The sequence below is a fragment of the Nyctereutes procyonoides genome, unplaced genomic scaffold (genome assembly GCF_905146905.1).
Source record: "Nyctereutes procyonoides isolate TBG_1078 unplaced genomic scaffold, NYPRO_anot_genome, whole genome shotgun sequence".
Classification (NCBI taxonomy): domain Eukaryota; kingdom Metazoa; phylum Chordata; class Mammalia; order Carnivora; family Canidae; genus Nyctereutes; species Nyctereutes procyonoides.
In genome coordinates this window covers 14,164,283-14,185,330 of record NW_026575147.1, presented here as the reverse complement: position 1 = coordinate 14,185,330, position 21,048 = coordinate 14,164,283, and the positions used below count along the sequence as shown (strand labels likewise).

General features: G+C 48.9%; 1 protein-coding gene across 3 annotated transcripts in view; it reads left to right on the top strand.

The window, feature by feature from the left end:
* IGSF3 (immunoglobulin superfamily member 3) overlaps positions 1 to 21,048 on the top strand; it is a 92,302-nt gene that overhangs the window by 22,470 nt on the left and 48,784 nt on the right. The window contains exon 1 of one of the 3 annotated variants that reach the window (XM_055312336.1): positions 17,021 to 17,287. The exons of the other annotated variants lie outside the window; for them this stretch is intronic. Within the exon in view, the coding sequence (XP_055168311.1) occupies positions 17,251 to 17,287 (37 nt within the window). The 5' untranslated portion in view covers positions 17,021 to 17,250. Of the gene's footprint in view, positions 1 to 17,020; positions 17,288 to 21,048 lie in introns of those variants that run through there. 3 annotated transcript variants of the gene reach the window in all.

Sequence of the window (21,048 nt, the reverse complement as noted above, 5' to 3'; positions counted from 1 at the left end):
TTCTTTTCTTTCTTTTCTTTCTTTCTTTCTTTCTTTCTTTCATTTTATTTATTTATTTGGGAGAAAGAGAGAGAGGGAGCACAAGCACTGGGGAACGGCAGAGGCAGAAGGAGAAGCAGACTCCTCCACTGAGCAGGGAGCCTGATGCAGGGCTCGATCCCAAAACCCTGGGATCATGACCTGAACCAAAGGCAGATGCTTAACCACTGAGCCACCCAGCCATCCCAGGTTCACTTTTTTCTTTATTTATGGTAGCATTTCCTATGTGGGGACTGCTGACAGGTGTTCTTTGGTAGAGGTCTAGATGAAGGAAGCCCAGGTCCTCTGCTCTAAGGCATTGGTGTCACAGAGTGGAGTACAGAACACAGAAGTGTGTCCTGCATTACACTGGGGTGCAGCGACCTCACCCAATCTGGCCCCCGGTTTGGGGAGAGTAGCAATTAGCTGGGGAAAGTCCTGCCCTCAGAAAGGGAAACCTTGGTTTTCTACCCTTTCCCTGGTTCCTTCTAACTTTATGACCTTGGGTGAATCATCAGACCTTTCTGGACTTCAGCTTCCTCACTGAGGCGTAGGAACAATGGTCTGTGTTGCTCAGGGGGTTGGCTGGTCAGCCGCACCGTCCACGGGAAAGCGTCTTGTGTACACACATGGCATCATGAGACTTGGCCTTGGCCCAGTCCCCAGAGAGGCCAAGCTAACACCAGGAAGCCACTTCCTCCTCCTGTCCTCTGGGATTGCTGTGCCTGGAGCCCCTGGAGCACCAGGCATGGATGGGTGTGACTGGGGCAGGCTGGCTCTGGGGCCGTGTCAGCTGAGAAGGGCCAGCCTCTGAGCACAGGGCATGGAAACGTCTTTCTTGCTCCCACACACTGATAGTCATAAATGCACAAAAGAGGACAGAGCCACCGATGAGCAGCTAGGAGTCAAGGACACAAAGGACTGTCAGGGGAGGGAGTCAAGGCCCCCGAAGGTCACACGAAGAGTATCCATCCCAAATGGGATTTCTCGATGACTGAAGGGTGTGAATACAAAAGTATCTGGATTCTAACACTGAGGTGAATGGGCCTTTAGGAGAGGGGCAGCCTTGTGGGAGAGACGAGAGCACTGACCTGGGAATTAGAAGACTCCTTGTCAGCCACTAGCCATGTGACCTTGCACAGGTTGACCTCAGTTCCTTCTGTGAGTCAGGGGGCAGGACAAGATGACCCGGCTCCAGAGCTGTCACACAGCATTTGGCGAGTGTGGCGATACAACCCCAGCCCCTCTCACTGTTCACACTGTGCTTCTCAGACCAAGACCTGCAGGCAGCCTCTGCTGTTACTGGTGCTAAATCCCTGTGGTTCATGCAGAACTGCTTTAGGGGCGGGGGTGGGGGAGTGGAGGCTGTAGGTTCAGGTGGTGGGATGATTTCAGGCAGTGACATACAGAGGAACAGGAAACCGGCAGATGACTTCAGGAAGCAGTTGTGGCTGCGGGCTCTCTGGGCCTCTGGCCCGGTGGCCCCCTGCTGACATCTGCCACCCAGAGCTCTCCAGGCCCAGCATGCAGTGATTGATGATGGTGCAGAGGAACCTCCGCCCCGTCAGTTCTGCCTTCTGTCCCCGCCCCCCCTCCCCCGCTGCATCCTTCGGCTGAGGACACCTGTTCCCTGATGGCCCCACAGCCCCAGCTCTATACCACCCAGTCTAATTCTGGTTGAGACTTTTCCTTTTCCACATTTTCTTGCCAACTTGAGCGAATGTGCTTCTTCCCCACGTGACTGGCATTTCTAGCCTTCACCTTGGCCAAATTGTCCTCTGTCCTGAATCCCACTCTTTGTTCTTTTGAGGTTTATCTTTTGCACCACAGGCCTGGACCCCTGCCTGTCAAGCAGAGGCGCTCAGGTCCTCCCTGCTCTGGCTGCTTGAAGGCACCCAGAAATCTGAGATCATTCATCAAGACCACACTTTAAAATCTTTAAAAATAAAATAGAATTCATTTTCAGAATAACAAGGAGGTAACAGTTTGTCCACATCAGATTGGTGAAAATGGAATAGCCAGACAATACCAGGGAGTTGATGGAGATCTGGAACAGAAGGAACACTTAAACCCTGACCTTGAGAATATAAATTGGGGTCGCAGTGTTGCAGAGCGATTTGGGCAATGTGTAGCATGACTGGAGATACCCTTAGATGAACAATTACAAGAATATTTAGTGTAGTGAAGGGTTGGAAACCCGAAGGGTTGAAAGTTCATCAACAGGAAAATGAATAGATAAACTGTGATATATATAGTGAACATTCATACAAGGGACTGTAATATACAACAATCAAATAAAATGCTCTGGAGTGACACATGTCAACAGAGATTACTCTCAAAAATGTTTTGTCAAATAAAGATGCAGAGTGTATATACAGTGATGCTATTTTAAACAATTTGGAAATGTGCAAAAACTCTATATTGTTATACATACATAGCAGAAGCCTAAGAACACACAGGAGTGGTAAATGCTGAGTGCAGAATGGGACAAGTGGGGAGCGGGGAAATTCAGACTTGGTCAGCGTCTGTGGGGCTTTCTTTCTTGGAAAAAAGAATTTTAAGCAAGTGTGACAACATAGTAGGATTTGACAGCCCCAGATAGGCACGGCTATTTATTATTCTTTATACTCTTTTGTGTGTTCCAAATGCTTCTTCATTCAAAAACTAAATTTGAGAAACGTAATTATTTTCCATCTTCTGAGCTTGAGCTGAATCCACTGTTGTCACATGATGTCATCAGCATCCAGACTGACGCTGAGACACTTGTCCAGTCCTGAGAAAAATGCATGTTTTGTCATCTGATGACAGTAGGACATGGACACCCCCCTAAGATTTCCTAGAGGTCCATGAGTTCATGTATTTTCCAGACACTTATATTGACAGTTAGAAAAAGCCAAGTAATGAAACCCTAAGGATTTGACCTAACAAGCCATAGAAGAAGCAATTACATTGTACTTTCTTTCTCCTTTTAGAGAAGGTGGGAACAGCATGGAGGGAGGGGGCGAAGGGGGACCCTTCCTTCCCTGTATGTAGTCTGGTCCTAGATGTGGTTTCCTTCCTCTTATCTATAGTTGGTTAACACCTATCTCCACACCTGAGGCTTGCACCCGTGTAGGACAGGTGGGTAGGATTTATATAAAAAGGCCTGGGTGACTAGATGTATGCAGGATGAAGGGCCTGTCTTTACCAGAAGACCTGGTCCCTACTTATCCATCTTTGCCTGGGTTAATACTAGCGTTTTAGCCAGGGCCCACAGCAGTCCTCTCAGTGAACTCATCCTTTGTCCTCTGGCCTTGTGGTGCCCTTTGCTCACATGTGGATAAGTCCCTCCCCATACCGGTCCCTGGGCTGCCTGCCCAACTCCTGTTTAGTTCCTAAGACTCAGATGAAAGGGGTCTTCATGAGACACCCTCCCTGATTCCTCAGGTTGACCCCACCCTCCCCTGGGCCCTGTGCAGAGAACTCCTTAGCTGGCTGGTGCTTTATTCCATGTCTGTCTCCCTACCTCTGCCTCTTCGCTGGGTGATGATGCAGGTAGAATGGTCCAGAGCACAGACTCCCTATGTGGCCCTGGGCAGATGACTTAACTGGCCCACATTCATCTGCAGACAGGGATGAGACACTTCATGTTGTGTGGATTCAGAGCAGGGCCTGGCAAGACTCAGTGCTGAGAGTCGCCGGTGCTACCATTGTTATTTACCCCGGTTCCTCCCTCGTCCTTCCTTTCTGCTACCTTTGCTCCTTCCTCTTCCTTTGTGCTCACTGTTGTTCGCTCACCAACATGGGAAGGTGGAAGACACTGTAAGAACCTATTGATGTGGATGATGGATGGCAGATTTGTTGGGCAGGGGAGGCAAGTTTTGGGAGGACTTGGGGGGGATTGGATGGGTAGGAGAGTGGGCTCAGGGTTTGGCTGTCTTGAAGACCAAGAGAAAGCATTTAGATGAGAAGGGACTTGCAGAGTGGAGCCACCAGAAAGAACACATTTTCTTGAAATTTATTTGTATTTTTAATATGTGTTGGAATAGCCTTGGTTGAAAATGCCTGCCGTGGGTGCCAGCAAGTGGTGGGGGGATGTGGTGCACTTCAGTGCAGGGCAAGTGCACGGAGGTCTTGTGCTCAAGCATTGTGTTCAGGTTCTCTGGCTGCATGAGGGTGTCTGAGATTCTGTCCCTGGCCTTTCTGCCACCCTCTAGCGAGTTTTGCTGAAGGTGAAGGTCACGTCATTTAAAGGGCATTAAAACAAGAAGACACAGCATGTTTGTTGGTAGGTAAGGAAGACAAACACGAGGCAGGCCGATGGTCTTCCTTCTGTTAGGTTGGAACAGGGATAAAGGTGAGGTTGGGAATCCAGCTGCACAAGTGCTAGAGCGGGAGGCTGTGGGAAGAAACAGGTTGTAGTTGGCGGGTGCCAGCCATGTGACATGGCCACCAAACGAAGCTATCTTGTCTGCACTGAAAGAAATTTCGGTGTCCAGCACCAGGGTGGTGGTGTGCTTGCTCTCTGCGGGCCATACCACAGGTGGGGGGCAGCGTGAGGTTCCTAGCAACACATCTGGAGGGACCAAGGCCATGTGGGGCCTGTTTGCAAGAAATAGGGAAGAGAATCGAATAACCGAATCCATGTCATATGTGCAGCCATGAGAGGTCTCGGGCTGTACAGCCTGGAGAGGGAGACGTTTCACAGCTTCTAGATGGCAAGCTCCTTGAGCGTCAAGGTGGCTCCTGTGTTTCCCTCTGTAGCTTTCATGCCTGTTTCAGTGCTTGGTGCCTAGAAGGTGCTTGGTTATTACCCACTGAACGGGCTCATAAGAGACTGAGCTCATCCTGTGTCCAGGACCCCTGAGCCCAATTTCAGTTACAGGGAAAAAAGAACTTTCTAACAGAGCTTCCCCACCTGAGCTGCCATTGGTGGAGATGAGCCATAGGTGTGAGGAGTCAGGGTTAGGGGGTTGGTTAGGCCAGCTGGCCCCAAGAATCATCCTTTACATCCCTTAGTCAGGACTTTTTATGGAGGGAAGGATAGGGAGTGGGTAAAAAAAAATCTGAAATTGCTGAAGGCATCCAGGAACAAGTAGATTTGTAAATGAATGTGCTGGCAACTTATAAACACATCCTACCCCACCCCTCCAAACAAGACTTTTTATAATTTCTGGTTAAAATGCCCTAATTTGAAATAACATTGAGTAGATTTAAGTTAATAGTGTGAGTCGCAGTCCCATTTGCTCAGCTTCATGGCCCAGATCTGCAGAGCCATTTGTCACAGTTTGTTTTAAAGCCAGGAAGAAAAATACTCCTGGACGCTGTCCAGAACTCCTTGGGAGATGCTGTCTTTGGAACATGGAAGGGGTGGGTGGTGAGAAAGCTGGGGTTGGGCAGAAGGAGGGCCATGTGCTGGGAGGCAAGAGATGGGGTTCCACTTTCCCTCGCTGGCTTGCTGGTGACCTTGGCTGAGTCATACAACCTCTCAGCCCCCGGGGCTTGGTGGTGAAGAGGCCCAGAAGACCACACTTTCTCCAGGTCAGCGGCCAGGCCAGATAGCTTTCATTCTTTCGTTCATTCAGCTAATCTTTTGGGCTCCTTGTAGGTACCAGGCACCATTCTAGAAGCGGGGCATCCAGCAGTGCCAGTACTTTCCTAGTGTTAAGACCCAGGATGCTAAGAACACCATCATCCGTGCTAGTGAGCAGCGTTGCCTCCAGGCACAAGAACCACATGTATGCAGATTGTTGAGAGCTCAGGAAAAGTCATCAGCGGGCTTCCTCCTGATGTGCTTGAGGCCTGAGAGAGGGCAATGAGGGCCAGCTCAGAAGTGCATGAAAATCAAGCTGTGGAGATTTGGATAGCTGAACAGAGGCTCCTCAAAGCACCTTCAAGCATAGAAGGAACAGTCAAGCTGGTGTTGGGAAGGCAGTTACGGAGGGGGCTGTCTGCAGGCCGGGGGGCCCCTTTGGTGGAGGAGGGTGAGGGGACTTCAGCTGGGGTGGGAGGGGTGAGGCACCTGTGGGGAGGGTGCTCTTTGGAGTGGAGGTACACTGGCAAAGGGGGTTCCAGGAGAGTTAGCGATTCACCCCACACATGTCCTGGGCAACCTGCTTCAAGAGTGCAGAGGGACCCACAGAGCTGGGTTATGGCGGGGCTCTGACTTCCATTGCCCTGGAGGCCAGTGAGCAGACAAGTGTGCAAATGTATCTGCACAGTGCAGCGGGGGCACAGGGCACCGGAGTGTGGGACTAGCTGCCCCAGCTGCCACAGAGGGCCTTCCAGCAGAGATGACAAATGGGTTGGGGCTTCAGGAGGGACTGGGAGTTAGCTGGGTGTGGGGCAGAGTCTTCAGCATTTGCCTTCATGTCGTAGGTGGAGGCAGAGACCTCATCACCAGGCATTGGCCATTTGATTCTTGGAATGATGGGGGGACATGCCTCAGTGCCCAAAAAAGAGGGTGGCCATCACAGTGTTCGAGGCTAAGAATTCTTTGTGCTTAAGCTGCCATGAGTCTTTTCTGGAACACCGTGGGTGTAAGACAAAAAATAGTCCTTCCTGCTCTGTGTGTGGGGAGTTGGAGGGATGAGGGCTGGGAGACGGTCGGTGGGCCAGGTGCAGAGGGTGGCAGGTGGATGGAGGTGTGGCTGCAGGAGGGGGCATGGGAGGCCCTGACAGTGCTGGGAGTAAACAGGATTTGGGGGCGGCCCGTGGGCCATCCACTGGCTGTCCACAGTCGAGGGAAGAGAGAAGAGCCAGGACCACTGTCTACCGGGAAGAGAGCTGAGGGAGGCAGACATCAGTGGGGACTGTTTGGGAGGAATAGGCAAACATGGGCAGACACAATGAATTTATTTAAATAAATTTCTGGAGTTGACGGCTTGACTTAAGGGATTGGTGAAGCTCTGTGCCTTAAAATCAGTAAGTGGGAACCTGAAGTGAGTTTGAAATGGGGTCTAGACCTTGGGGATTCTGTTGTTGAGAGGCAGGTTATTCTTTATCTCGAGATTTTGAACCAACCACCCTAAATCTTAGTGGCTTAAAATAATAATCCTTTTATTCTCTCTTAGGCATCCTATAGACCAGGACTCCAGGAAGGGTTTGGCCGGTGATTCTGGCTTTCGTGTCTTTCATGCAGCTGCAGGCAGCTGTTGGCTGGGACTCCAGGAGGTGGAGCAGTGGGGCCCACCATCTCTTTCTCTTCTGGTGGTCGCTCCCAGGGGCTGGCATGGCTTCCTCGGAGTTCGGTGGGTTCAGTGCAAGTCAGGCTGCTTCCCGGACTCCCAGGGCCCCAAGTGAGTGTGCCTTTCATGAAGGTTTTCATGACCTAGCCTCCAAGTCACCAGTGTCACTCCTACCCTAGTCATAAGCCCACCCACCTGCAAGGGGAGGACTGAGAGCACATCTCTCCCTGGGAGCTGTGTCAGAGTCAGGTGAGCAGAGCACATGGGATGGAAGGTGGCCTCGCAGCCAGCTGTGAGAAACCCTTGCTCAGTGGGGCAAGTGGCCAGAATGGTTGAAAAGCACTGTTAGAGGCCGAGGGTGGGGGATACCACCTGTGGTCTGGTAGGCGGCCCACGATCCTGGGCATGCAGGAAAGGAGGCGGCAAATGCTGTAGGCAATGGAGGGACACCAGAGATGCTCTGGGCTTGAAGCTGCCTTGGGGGCTGGGCAGGAGGGAGGATCAGAAGGAGGTGCCCTTGGCCAGAAGCATGGGGCTCCTGTTGATTCGTTGTTTCCTTCACTCTCCTGAGCTCTCCCGGCAACCTTCCCCTTAGATTTCTAAATGACACTTCATCAGGAGAAATTTGAAGTAATCTGAGTCTTTTTTATTGTCTCCAGATTTTACTTTGGCCTGGCGTGCATCCCTACTCATTTACTTTTGAATAAGGGAATAGATGCATGTGTCTAATTTAAAAAGATACAAAAGGATGGGCAGCCCCAGTGGCTCAGTGGTTTAGCGCCGCCTTTGGCCCAGGGCCTGATCCTGGGGACCTGGGGTCGGGTCCCACATTGGGCTCCCTGTATGGAGCCTGCTTCTCCTTCTGGCTGTGTCTCTGCCTCTCTCTCTGTGTGTCTCTCTCATGAATAAATAAATAAAGTCTTTAAAAAAAGTAAAAAATAAATAAAAAGACATCAAAGGATGTCACTAGTGAGAGGTCTGCTCCGCACCCTAGAGACCAGGGCCGTTGCAGTGCTTGCATGTTCTCCACCCTGGCAGCAGCTGCAGTGCCAACTGGGGGGGCTCCCTAATCTCTGGCCTGGCACTGAGGCTCCTCTCCAGCCTGTACCCCTCTCCCCCCAAGACCCATCCTGCCTTCAAAAGGAGGCAGGGACTGTGAACTCAGGGTCAGCTGTAGCCTAGGGTTCTGGGCAGGCTTTTCTGAACCTGTCATTTTAGATGTTCCTTCTAATTCAAGTCAGATTCCATTCCACGTTGGTTCTTCATTTTGGTTTGTGTGGCTTCTAAATGTTCTTTTATCCCCAAGATCATAATTTCTGATATTTTTGTTGTAGTTCAGTCAGTTGCGTGTACATTTCCCTGGCAGAGGGAAATATATATAGTGGGGGGAGTCCCAGGGCTTTGCATTTTGGTGTCATAGAATCACAGAGACTTGGAGCTGAAAAGGGACTTTAAGGATTGTATAGGTGTTTTCCCTTTTTTGTTTTGGTTCAATTTCTTTTTTCGCACATAGGGAATTGAACCCTAGAGAGGAAGCTGAGAAATTGTGTAAAGTCCTCACTGTGCCAAAAAACAAAACAAAACAAAAAGCCTCCCACACAAATCCCAGGCCTTCACTGCTTCACTTCCTGGGATGGATGCTGACCTGCAGAGACCCCGCTGAGTCCCCAGAGCAGGTGTTGGAAGTACCTGATCCTGCTCTGGATCAGGACAGGAATGCTTGAACCAGGATATTCCAGGATATGGTTTGAGTGTGAAACCTTGGCACTGTGCCCAGGCTGGGGGGGACTCCTTTGCTGGCCTTCAAAGGGACAGATTGCAGCTGAACTCTGCGCAGTACCCAAACAGAACTCATAGACACCAAAGGCTGTGTCTCTGCAGTGCGCAGCATCGATCCATAGCATTTGAAGCTATTTTTTTCTCTCCGAGTGTCCACAAAATTCATTACTTTACAATGAGCCTGTCAGGGACGGCTGCAGTGAAGAAACCCTCCACTCAGGTCCCAGTGTGTCATACTTCTGGAATTTTGCCTTAGCAAGTAAATCAAATGCTCTATAAACACGCTAATGTCACCATTCCCATTTAAACTTTTTCAGAGCTCCTTTGTATCTGTTGGCTCACCTGTTCTGGGCTGCAGCCCTTTGCTTTTCTGGATTTGGCTGGAGGTTCTAGTAAAAAGGTTTTTTTGTTTTTGTTTTTAAGATTTTATTTCTTTATTTTAGAGCCCCTGGATGTGTGAGCAGGAGGGAGGGAGAGAGAATCTCAAGCAGACTCCCTGCTGAGGGCAGAGGTCAGTACACCCCAGAGCTGGGGGCTCGATCTCCTGACCATGACTATGACTCTGAGATTGTGACCTGAGCCCAAACCAAGACTTGGATGCTTAACCCCTGCACCACCCAGGCGTCCCTGTAAAGAGGTTTTAAGTGGCAGCTGCTTTGCCCCTAAAAAGCACCCCATGCACTGGGGCTGGCTCTTGGCTCTACAGGTATGGTGAGTTAATCCCGCCAGACAAGGGGAGCTCTGAGTTAATGAGTACAATTTCTCTTTTCCCTCTTAAAGCATGGATTTCCTTTACAATCCTTGTGAGTTTGGGGAGACAGAAATACATGGCTGAAAAAGGATCGCTGGGCAGGATTAAAAACAAATCCTCAGCATCCACGTCCCCATTTGTTCCTTCCCGGTTGGCTTTTTTCCTGCCTCTGAGGGCCTCTCATTCAGGATACTGCGTGCTTAGTTGGTCCACAGTTCTCCTGAAAGTGGTTTCTGAGATGCTGTTTAAATCCTGGCAAGCATGTCGCCTCCTGATGGCAGTCTGCCGTGCGGGGGATGCTGGCAGCCCCCACCTCCCCCCACCACACACGGATCCATATCTCATCTGGCCGCACACAAAAGGCAGCTGATAACTCCACTTATCAGCACTGGATGCAGTTGGAGACCTCGGGGGACGGTCAGCGTTTTCTGGTTTTGATTACCCTGTAACTACTTTAAATGTGCAGCCCTAGCAAAGCGATAACCTTCACAGCCATATCATATGGGTTCTGGTTAATGGGACCATTTTCTATTTTAAATGTTAGTAGTCTTTCCTCTCTTTTCTCAATCAAGCCTTCATTGATTGAGTTGTGTGAGTCTGGAATCCTTGACTGCCTTCCAGGAACAGGCTCTGCCCTAGTGACTCCTGCTATGTCTAGATCTTTGTGGTAATGATGCCCGTGTGGGAGCTGTGGGGTCAGCTGCTGATGAGGTTTTGAGGACGCCTGAATGCCACGTATTTGGGAGCAGCCTTGAAGTAACTGTCTCTTGGCAACTTTCTCAAATTGATTGATGACTTATCGTGGCCTATGAGGCACCTTTGTCTGAATGTTTGCTATCCTTCAGCTGGGTGACTGTTCTCTGCTCCCTCTGGGCTGCAGAGGGTTGTTGGAGGAGGTTATTCCTAGTTGCACATGGCAGGGTGGTCTAGAGAGTTGGACGGGCCCAGGGAAGGGCTCTCATTCCTATGATGACCTCATCAACTTGCCCCCAAACCGACCTCCTCTATCTCTGTTCCATCCAGTCGCCCAGATCTGGGAGTTGTTCTGGACAACTCCCTGGACCCTCCTTTGGACTCTCTACCACATCTCCTTAGCACCTCTGTTGCCAGCCTGCCTCCCTCCACCTCCTGGGACCTGCTCTGGTTGGGTTTTCAGCAGTGCTCTTCTGGATTACTGCAAGGATCTTCTGTTAGCACCCTTTCCCATCATTCCCACCAGAACTGCCTTCCCAAGACATGACTCGGAATCAGTGGATTCCTTGCTGCCCTTGCATCAAAGCCTCTTTAGCATGATGACTGAGCCCCACCTGCATCTGCCCTTCTGCTGCCTCTTGGGGCCTGATCCTTGGTCCCCCTGCACCGTGGGCCCTCCGGCTCCCTCCTGTAGCTCTGTGACTCAGGCTGCTCTGTGGTGAGGGCCTGGGCCTCTCCTTCCAGCCTCATCAAGCAGGAATGTCCGCTCATCCTGATTAAAACTGGCCCAAGGAAGCACTGTTCTCTGTAGCTGTCCTACCGACTCCCCGTGGTTTGCAGGGACTGCTTGCCCTGTGCCCTCCACATGTCCTTCACAGCACTGCCGGCACTTCACAGCCTTTGTTTGCACATCTGTCTCCACCTCCTAGATTGGGAGGGTTTGGGTGTTGTAGCTCATCAGTTTCACACAAGGCCTGGCATAGGAGAAGCACTATCCATATCTGTGGAATGGATGAAAAAGGTGTGTGGCACTGGCTCCGCACCCACCGTGGCACTTAATTTCTCTGAGCCTCCATTTGCTCACGTCATCTGTAGAATGGGGACAGGATACTTCTCTTACAAGTTGGTGGTGAAGTTAAAATGAGAGGACACTTGTGGAAGATGCTAGTATGGGGCCGATTTGGCTAATGCCAGGGAATTAGCAGGTACTCAGTCCTTACAGTCTTTTTCAGATGATAGCTGAGGAGAAGCCTCAGTTTCGGAATATGACATCTTATTACTGCCTTATACCTTTTGTCTCCTTTCCCACAGGGCTTCTCCTCTTGCCTTTAATTGGGAGGACATGTCTGGGGAGTGCCTTCAGCCTCTGGGCCCAGTTTGCTGCCAGGGGGCAGAGGTTTTTGAACCCTTCCCGCCTTGTGGGACCATATAGCAAATGTTCAGACTCCTAATCCTGAAATGTCTGTTCCTCAAGGCTTCTCAAGGACCCTTGATGGTGCAGCCACCCTTGTGTTCAGTAGGAAATTACAGACTATCCTGTGCTGTGTGTTGTGTGTCACGTGTGACATGCGTTGTGTCTTTGGCCCTTGGTAAGTCAGAGGTGGCCTGAATGTGCGTACCTGAACTTCTACTTTCTCAGGATACTTCCAGCCAGCTGTCACTCAGGGGCCTCCTTTGTAGCCTAGAAGGGCTCATGGTCTCCATTCATACTGCCCAGGGGCGCCCAGTTGGAAGAAGCAGAAGAAGAGATGCATAAGAGGGCTCGGAATGGATCAACATGGAATTTGAAAGTTTAATAACTTGGAAAATAGGAGTTTTAGCAAAGTGACTAAATAGCTTGGGAAAAAAAAAGGAGATGAAGCCAAACCTGTTCATCCAGGCCCTTGAGCCTGTACCAAGCTCAAATAGAGGGCAACTGATTAACCATGTGACGTGTCACACCTGCCAGGTCACCTGGCCAGCCTGGCCCTGGCCGATTTTGCCATCTATTCACTCTCAGCCCTTCCCCGTGTCACATCACCCCCCCCCACCCCACACAGGCCACTTGGCCACCCCCCATGCCCCGCACACACAACCTTGGATTGATCTGCACAAATGCATTTACCCCTCTTTGACTCCTGTTTTTACAGGATGAGGGGGAAGGTGGTCTGAGGAATGCCTTGTGACCACTTGTCCTCATTCCAGGAGTAATCCGTGCTAAGTGCAGAATGCTTAGGAAACACGACATGCAAGGAAACCCAGTCCCTTGTTACTCTCCTGTCCTGTAGCATCGTCCTGCATATGAGCCCCATACTTTCTGCAGGCATATATAGCAGGGTGAGAGGTTCTAGACAAAAACACTTTCAGACCCTTTAGAGCTTTTTCTTTCTTTAACTTCATAATGGGCTTTCAGCATTTTTAGGTGCTCATCATAGTTTTCTCCATGATTTTTGTTGGTTGTATAATATTTCACCCCATGGAGAAGGGCTGTAATTTCCATCATAGAGCCTTACCAAGTGGACCTCTCCCTGCTTCTGCGACCCCTCCTCCCCACTCCCATGTGTTGCTCCTTGTTTTGCTGCCCTTTAGGAAGCCCATCTCCTCTGTGCCAGCATGGCCCCCCACACCTTGGGGCGGTGTTCTGACTCCCCAGCTCTCGTCTCTGCACTGTTGCAGAGTAAATCTCCACATCCAGAGTTGGGTTTTCTATGTACATGCCTCCCAGTAAGAACAAGCAGGGGACCCACTACTCAGTGCCTGGTGGCAGTCATGGTCAAAGCATCTTCCTTGAATTACATGGGAAAAATATGCAACCCAAGGGTTGCCCACAGAGGAGGGCAAAGTGCAAGAGACTGAACTACCAGCAATGAAAGTCAAAGCTGAAAGAGCAGGAAGGGCCTTGAATTATTACGATAAAGGTAACAGGGGCTTGGGGAAATCCCCAGAGGGTATGTCCATGAACTTGACTCTTAATTTTTAGTTGAGTGTAGATGTTGGTTCTTTGTTAGTGTGTTAGACATATTCCAGGGTGCCTGTCCACTCACACTTGGAGTGGGGGTGGCCCCCTCCCCCATTGTCCCTGCCGCCTTGTATGCAGCAGGGACCAAGGGGGCAGTGGTTGTATGCCGGATAATGGAATACAGAAGCCCATCTCGACAAGTCTGGCTGGACCTGGGTGGGGTGAAGTGTGTGTCATAAACAACCCCCAAATCTACAAGTTAGCCTTTGAGGTTAATATCTAGGGAGTTTGTACAGAGAGCCGTAGTGGGGCATTGCAGGTGAGTGCAGAGATAATGGTAGGTATATGTGAGCTGCATTCTTGGAGCACAGAAATTTTGGCCAAGCAAAGAAAGCCCATCTTTGAAGAGAGAAGTAAAGCTGTCTTGAGGAAGTAGTCAAGTCATGTGGGTTTCCAGTTCCAGGCCTTCCAAAGTCTATGACCCATACTCTTGGGTTGCTTTGAACTTCCATGGTGTTACTTATCATACATTCTCTACCCCACACACATACATACTTGAGTAGTCGAATGGGCCCCTGAGTTCAAATTCTTGTGATTAGCTGGCTAACATCCACGAGGATGGCCCACATGTGTATGGGGATGGTTATGGTCAGGAGAATGGTCATCTCTGCTTGCCAGCCCATCTGCTTCCCTTACTGTCCTCCAAAGTCAGGCTGGCTCCCAGAGGAAACTGCCTGGGTACCTCTAGAACTGAAGGCCAGTGTTTTGGGCTCTTCCTAACTTTGGAGAAGTGGACGCTTGGAGCCTGCCGGACTTGTTGGCTCGTTGGCTCATCCATCGATCATGTTTACTGAAGTGTCGGACAGACCTCAAGCACTGAGCTCAGGGCATGCATGGATAGTAACTGAGTTCCTCAGTTTCTAGAGATTCCCACTGGGAGTCACAGCATGGCCTCCAATAGGCCAGGAGAACATGGGGAGAAGGCTGTGGCCTTGGGCGGAGTTGGGAGAAGAGCATTAATGGTTTGTACCAGGAGTGCTTGCTGAGGGGGAGCTGGAGGGGCTGTACCAGGAGGAGGAAGCTGCTCTGAGGCCCCTCTGAAGACCATCCATTCAAAACCTGTCCCTTATAATAATAATAAAAAAAAAACCTGTCTCTTGGCAGCTGGGCACCCCCCCCCCATCTGTTTCCATGGCCTTGACATTGGAACACAAAACAGGTAAGGAGTGGGACATTGTGTGGAGGGACACGACACAGCTCTCATGTGCTTCCTGAAGCCATGGGCACCTGTTCACATCCAGATATTGGTCTAATTCTTGATGCCCTGGACAAGCTCCTCAAGATCTTCTGCATTCCTTGCTGCCTGAGCGAGCTGACATCGTAATGCCGCCCAAAGGACCCCTCTTGGCATTTTTCAGGAAGGACCTGGGCTTGGCATCCTCTTCCTGGGGCCATGAGAACATCAAGAGAGACCTAGAGAGGAAACCTACCAGCTTCTGGGAGGAAGAACCAGAGGACAGGGTGTGATAGGGAAACCAAGGAGGGGCTTTAGTTTGCTCCCTGTGGGGGATGGTGGTGATGGCCAGTAAAGAGACTGCTTGGAGGTCCAGGAGATACCTCTCAATCAGTCTGAGAACTTGCTGAAACTGGGGCATCCCTGTCCAGAAATGCCCCCTTCAAGAGCACCAGCAGCAACAATTATGAAATGCATGCTTGTGGGGGTGGGGCAGGGGGAGCAGGCCTTTGCTGGTTCCCAGGGAGGGTCCTTTTACTGGAACTCATGTGAAGCTTGTGGTTCCTAGGCCACTGGACTTGGCAGGGGAATGTGCCATGAGGCTGCACTCTTATTAAAAAGAATCAGCCTGACGCTCAGTGCATTTCTGTTATCTTTGAAAGTGGATGGAAGGAAACAGTGGTCAGTAGATCTAGGATAATTACAGGGAGAGCATTTACAGGCAAGTAATCTGATTCCATCTTTTAATTTTTTTTCTCCTCCAGAAAATAGAAAGCAAATACTGGTACTTATATTCAATTATAACCATTTTCCATTGGATATGCTGCCTTTAGTCCTGGTGTTGTTGGGAAAAGGGTCTGTTACCTTAGCCATGGGCATGGTTAGGTCAAGCTGCAGGGCTCCCCCATCTACCTTTCGAGATACTCCTTCCATGCTGTGCTGTCCTTAGGATGGATGAGTAGGAGTGTGAGAGGGTGGGTGGGACTCTGGGACATTAGCCCTACCTTTTCTGGGAAGGGAGTGGAAGGCCATGGTGGGGGTGAATGACAGGAGAGGGAGAAGAAGAGGTCGGAGATGTAGTCTTTGGGGCTAATCCTAGTGCCAAGCATGTCGTGGGGTGAAAGAGCCTAGGCATCCTAGAAGGGCTCAAGTCTTCCCTGTGGGTTAAATGGTTAAGGAGAGAGAAGCAGGAAGATTGTACACACTTGGGTGAGGAAAGGACAAAGAGGTAGCGTTCCTGGACAGAGCACAGGTTCTGAATTCAGGTGAAGCTACTCACTGCTCGAAAATCAATACTTGGCAGCCAAGTGATGGTAGGAAAGGAAAGCTTGCTTTACGCAGGAAGCTGGCAACCTGGGAAAATGGTGGATGAACCTTCGGAGACCATCTTCCCCATCTAGGTGAGGCTGGAAGGGTTCAAAGGGGAGGGAGAGGGGAGTGCTCATGCAGGAGAAGCAGGTGCCCTGGCAGTTGGTCCGTCCGAGGTGGACGTGACCCTGAACGGACTTGCTGGCGTCTAGGACGGCTGTTTTCATGTAGTCAGACCTTATCTCCTGGGAGAGTCTGGTCCTTTAGTCCTCAAGGCCAACGGTCTGCATATCTTAAGGAAAGCAGGTTAGTTCTGCTCCAGACCAAGGGACTTAGTTCACCAAGCAAGGGGTGCTCAAAGCAAGTTACCCCTTACGACCCACTGGAGTGCTTGTTACAGTGGGAGGCACGTGCAAAGAGGAGGACATGTTGGTCATAGCAAAATAATTAGAAATCACCTAAGTCTCCGTCCATAGGGGAACAAATAAAATGTGCTGTCATCCCAGGAGAGGATACTATATAGCTGTGTCAAAGGCAGGAACTAGAATTATATTTAATCTCAAAAGTATTGAGGAACAAAGCCAAGGAGCATGTGTGTATGGAACCAAAGTGTTTATGTAAAAACGTAGCATCTGGGTGGCTCAGTCGGTTAAGCAGCTGCCTTTGGCTCAGGTCGTAATCTCAGGGTCCTGGGATCAAGCCCTGCCTTGGGCTCTGTGCTCAGTGGGGAGTTTGGTTCTCCTTCTCCCTCTGCCCCTCCCCCCTGCTTGTGTTCTCTCTCTTTCTCTGAAATAAATAAATGAAATGTTTAAAAAAAAAGTGGGGAGTGATACTGTGTATTTTCAAGGATTATATATATATACACATACACATACATGTGTATGTGTATATATGTGTGTGTGAGTATCTGTATGTACACGGATTTTTACACTTGATCTTAGCCAAAAGGCTGAGAAGCGATGTACATGGATTTTTAAGAAGAGTCTAGAGCGGCATATCTCTGAAGCATAGCAGTGCTCGTCTCTGGGGAATTGAGGGGGAAGGAGGATGATGCTGGTGTCGGGAAGAGTTTGAAGGCTTGTAATATTTTCATTAAAATTTGTTTTAAATATTCTAATTGAAGTAAATATCGGAATGCTTAAAGGATTTTTGAAGTGGAAGTTCAGCAGCTTTCGAAGGTGGCAGCTTCAGCATTTGGGAATGCGTAAATGAGGCCGCAGCCGGGAAGCAGGGACCCAGCCCAGGGGCTCACTCCCTCGAAGTCCTAACGTAGAGAGCTGACAGCGTAGACAACGAGGCAGCCTTGCCATGACTCAGCAGGGTACATGTCACGGAGATCAGTCAGTTTGGGGTGAAGTGAATCATGGTGTTTGCCATCTTCTCTGCCGGTTCTGCAGCTGGTAAGTTATACCTCCTGAGCAGCCGCATCAATAATTTAACATTAACTAATCATCAGCTTTAGACGAGCTCTATTTTAGGTACCACTGGGGAATTAAAAAAAGAAGAAGAAGAAGAAGAAGAAGAAGAAGAAGAAGAGAGGAGGAGGAGGAGGAGGAGGAGGAGGAGGAGGAGGAGGAGGAGGAGGAGGAAGAGGAGGAAGAGGAGGAAGAGGAGGAAGAGGAGGAAGAGGAGGAAGAGGAGGAAGAGGAGGAAGAGGAAGAAGAGGAAGAAAGAAGAAGAAGAAGAAGAAGAAGAAGAAGAAGAAGAAGAAGAAGAAGAAGAAGAAGAAGAAAGAAGAAGAAGAAGAAGAAGAAGAAGAAGGAATGAGTGATATTTTTGTCCTTGAACTTAAAAACCAGGCCAGGCCCTCCTCTTGTCTCATTCAACTATTAATTCAGTCTCCCTGCTTCCAGTCTTGCCCTCTTCTCTGTCCTCCACTTGCCACCAGGACAAGGACTCAGAGACACAAATCTGATCTGTGTCCTCACTTGTCCTTTGCTAGCTTCTTTCTCAACTTGCCCTGTCCCGGAGGACAGGTCTGACTTTGTTGGTGTGCCTTCCAGGGCCCTCTCCTGCCCGGCACTCAGGTGCCTTTCGGGCATGGGACAGGAGCCCTTGGCAGACTTCTTGTGGGTCCTAGAACATACTACAGTTTTTTTGTGTGGCATGTATTCCCCCCTGCTTCAAGACCCAGTTCAAACACCCCTAATTCTATGAAGCCTGTTGGGACCTACTTTCTCCTTCTGACAGGCCTTATTAACCTAGCACTTTGCACCTCCCTGCCATCACATTGTGTCGTATAATAATGATCACTGAGGTATATTTCCTTTGGGATTTTCAGCTTCGCATAAAAATATGTCTTACGAATCTCTCCCTTAGTTTCTGGCCTGGCCCCCTTCATATAATAGGTACTCAAAAAATGTTGGTTGGAAGTATAGTGTATGTTTCAGTTCTCCTGGCCATGCAACCGATTACTCCAGAACTCAGTTGCTTAAAACAACCATTTTATCACGTTCACAGAATCAGTGGGTCAGGAATTCAGGTGGGCCTAGCCAGGGATGGCTTCTGTCTGTTCCCCCAGGGGTCTGGGGTCTCTGCTGGGAAGATTCCAAGGCTGGGCAGCTACTTGTAGCTGAGCAATCATATGAAGGCTCATTCACGTACATGGCTGGCAGTGGTGGTGGCTGTGGATGGCGAACTCTCTTGGGCTCTCTCAGGCTCTGGACCCTCCTCAGGACCCTTCCCTGTGCCTTGGGCTTCCTCATAGCATGGCAGCCTTAGGACACTGGAAATTCTTCCACCGCAGCACAGGACACCGGGTAGCAGAGCAGATCGCTGTGTCACTTGTTTAGGACTGAATCCTGACGTTCACAGGGTCATAGGCCCATCCAGGCTCAAAGGGAGGGGAATTAAACTCCACCTCCAATGGCATGGTCACAGTAAGAAGAGCACATGAGACAGGAGGTGTTGTTAAGCCGTGTTTAGAAAATACACCTTGTCATGGCACGTGGGAGAAATGAGTTGCACAGCAAGAGCTAATATATCACACTGCTACAGCTCCTCCGGCCGTTGGTGGCTTAATGTTTTTTTTTTTAACTTTTTTACTTTTTTATTATTTATTTTTAAGATTTTGTTTATTTATTCATGAGAGACACAGAGAGGCAGAGACATAGGGAGACCAAGAAGTAGGCTCCCTATGAGGACCCTGATGTGGAACTCGATCCCAGGACCCTGGGATCACGCCCTGAACCAAAGGCAAATTTTCAATCACTGAGCCCTGGTATAGTATTTTTTTTAACATTATTTTACTACCTATGCCATTTTTCATTTTTAGCCAAAAGTTAAACATTGATGTTCCTTTTATGCTCTGGTACTTACAGAGACTTTTCCTGTTTTTAGATTATCTCATGTTGGCCAGAAATTAACTGGAATCCTGAAATATTCATTTAGTGGCTTTTGCAATATTATGTGACCTCTGGGGTTGCCTGTGAGATTGAGATATGGTGCATTGCATTATTCCCATTTTATAGATAAAGAAATATGCCAGTGTGATGGAGTTGTGTGTAGAATTTGTACCAGCTGGGTGCTGAGTGAGCTTTGATAATTGTAGAGACCAAAACTGGAAGAACAGACGTGGAACAGTGAGCTAGGTCCTTTGATGCTTTGACATGCTCAGTCATGCATCACAAGCATAGCAGTTGGATCCTTTGCCTAGAGATGTGGGTTACCTGAGCCTAGGCATATTCCAAAAAAATGCATGAGAAGCTAGTTTCCACAGGCACAGTGACCCCTCCTGCTCACTAACTCCTGAATCATACTGCCCCTAGCCAGGTTCATCTAGGACTTAATACAAAGGAAAAAAGAGCATCCTGGGATATGTAGTATCTTGAAAAACTAGTTAAGTGATAGATACCATGTGTTTATGTGACTGGAGACTTTCACAAGTAAATCTAAAAGGACATAGACTATCCTAATGATCATGTAATATTCTAAAGCAATATTCTTAACTCTTTTCTGGCCCTTAAATTGCTTTCAGAATCTTTTGAGATTTATGGACCCTTTTTCCAGAAGACACATACATGGGTATGGAACACAGTATTTCATTAAATCTTAGGACTCACAGCTGTTGATATTGGTCATATATTGGTACAAAACAAATTATCCCAAAACTCGAGGCTTAAAGCAACAGTTCTTCTCAGTTTTATTGTAAACCTAAAAATGTTCTTAAAAAACGTAGTCTTAAAAAAGGATTTTGATTGGAGAAGCTGTGTGTACTCGGTGAAAGCAGTAATTACCGCATTTGTCTATAAAATTCTTAAAATGATACAGAAAAACAACACAACAGTTTCCGTCCATGAGGAATCTAGGAGCATCTCAGCTCTGGTGGCTCTGACTCTGTGGCTCCCGACAGCGTACAGTCATCTTGGCTGGGCCTGGTTGTTGGCTGGAGGCCTCGGGTAGACCTGAGCAGAGGGGGCTGCTTTGATATCTTCCTGACACGGTTATATGTGGTCCCAGAGAAGAAGGCAGAAACTCTTGTCTTTTTATAGCCTTGCCTTGGAAGTCATACTCTAGCACTTCTGCATTTCCAGTCAGTGCAAAGGGCAAGGTATGGAGGGTAACCTCTGTGTCCTCTCCAGGCGTGCCACCCTCCCTGCAAATTGACCTAGAGGTTTTCCTAACCCTCTCCTTTAGGGTTTTTATATGGGGGCTTTATTACATAGGCATGGTTGATTAAATCATTGGCCATTGATGATTGAACTCAATCTCTTGCCCCCTACCTCCTCCCTAGAGTGAGGTGGGGTTGACAGTTTCAACCTTCTCAGCATGGCCAGTTCCTCTCTTAAGACCATCCAAAAGCCCACCATAAATCAGCATAACTCCTTAGGGATATAAGGGACTCTTTATGAATGACAAAAGACATTCCTGTCACTCAGGAAATTACAAGGGTTTTAGAAGCTCTGGGCCAGAAACCAGGGACAAAGACCAAATTCATATTTTTTTAATCCTACCATTCTAGTCAATATGGACAAAATTTTGTATGGCAATCATATGTCACTTTTATTTTTGGTTAAATTCCTTTCCTATTTATATAACTAGTACATAATCTTTGCAGAGGATGAGGGTGGGGAGGAGTAAACTACAAAGAAGAAAATAAAAATCACTTGCCTTCCTATTACCCAGTATTTTCTCTCTAAACTTTTTTAGGTTTACAACAAAA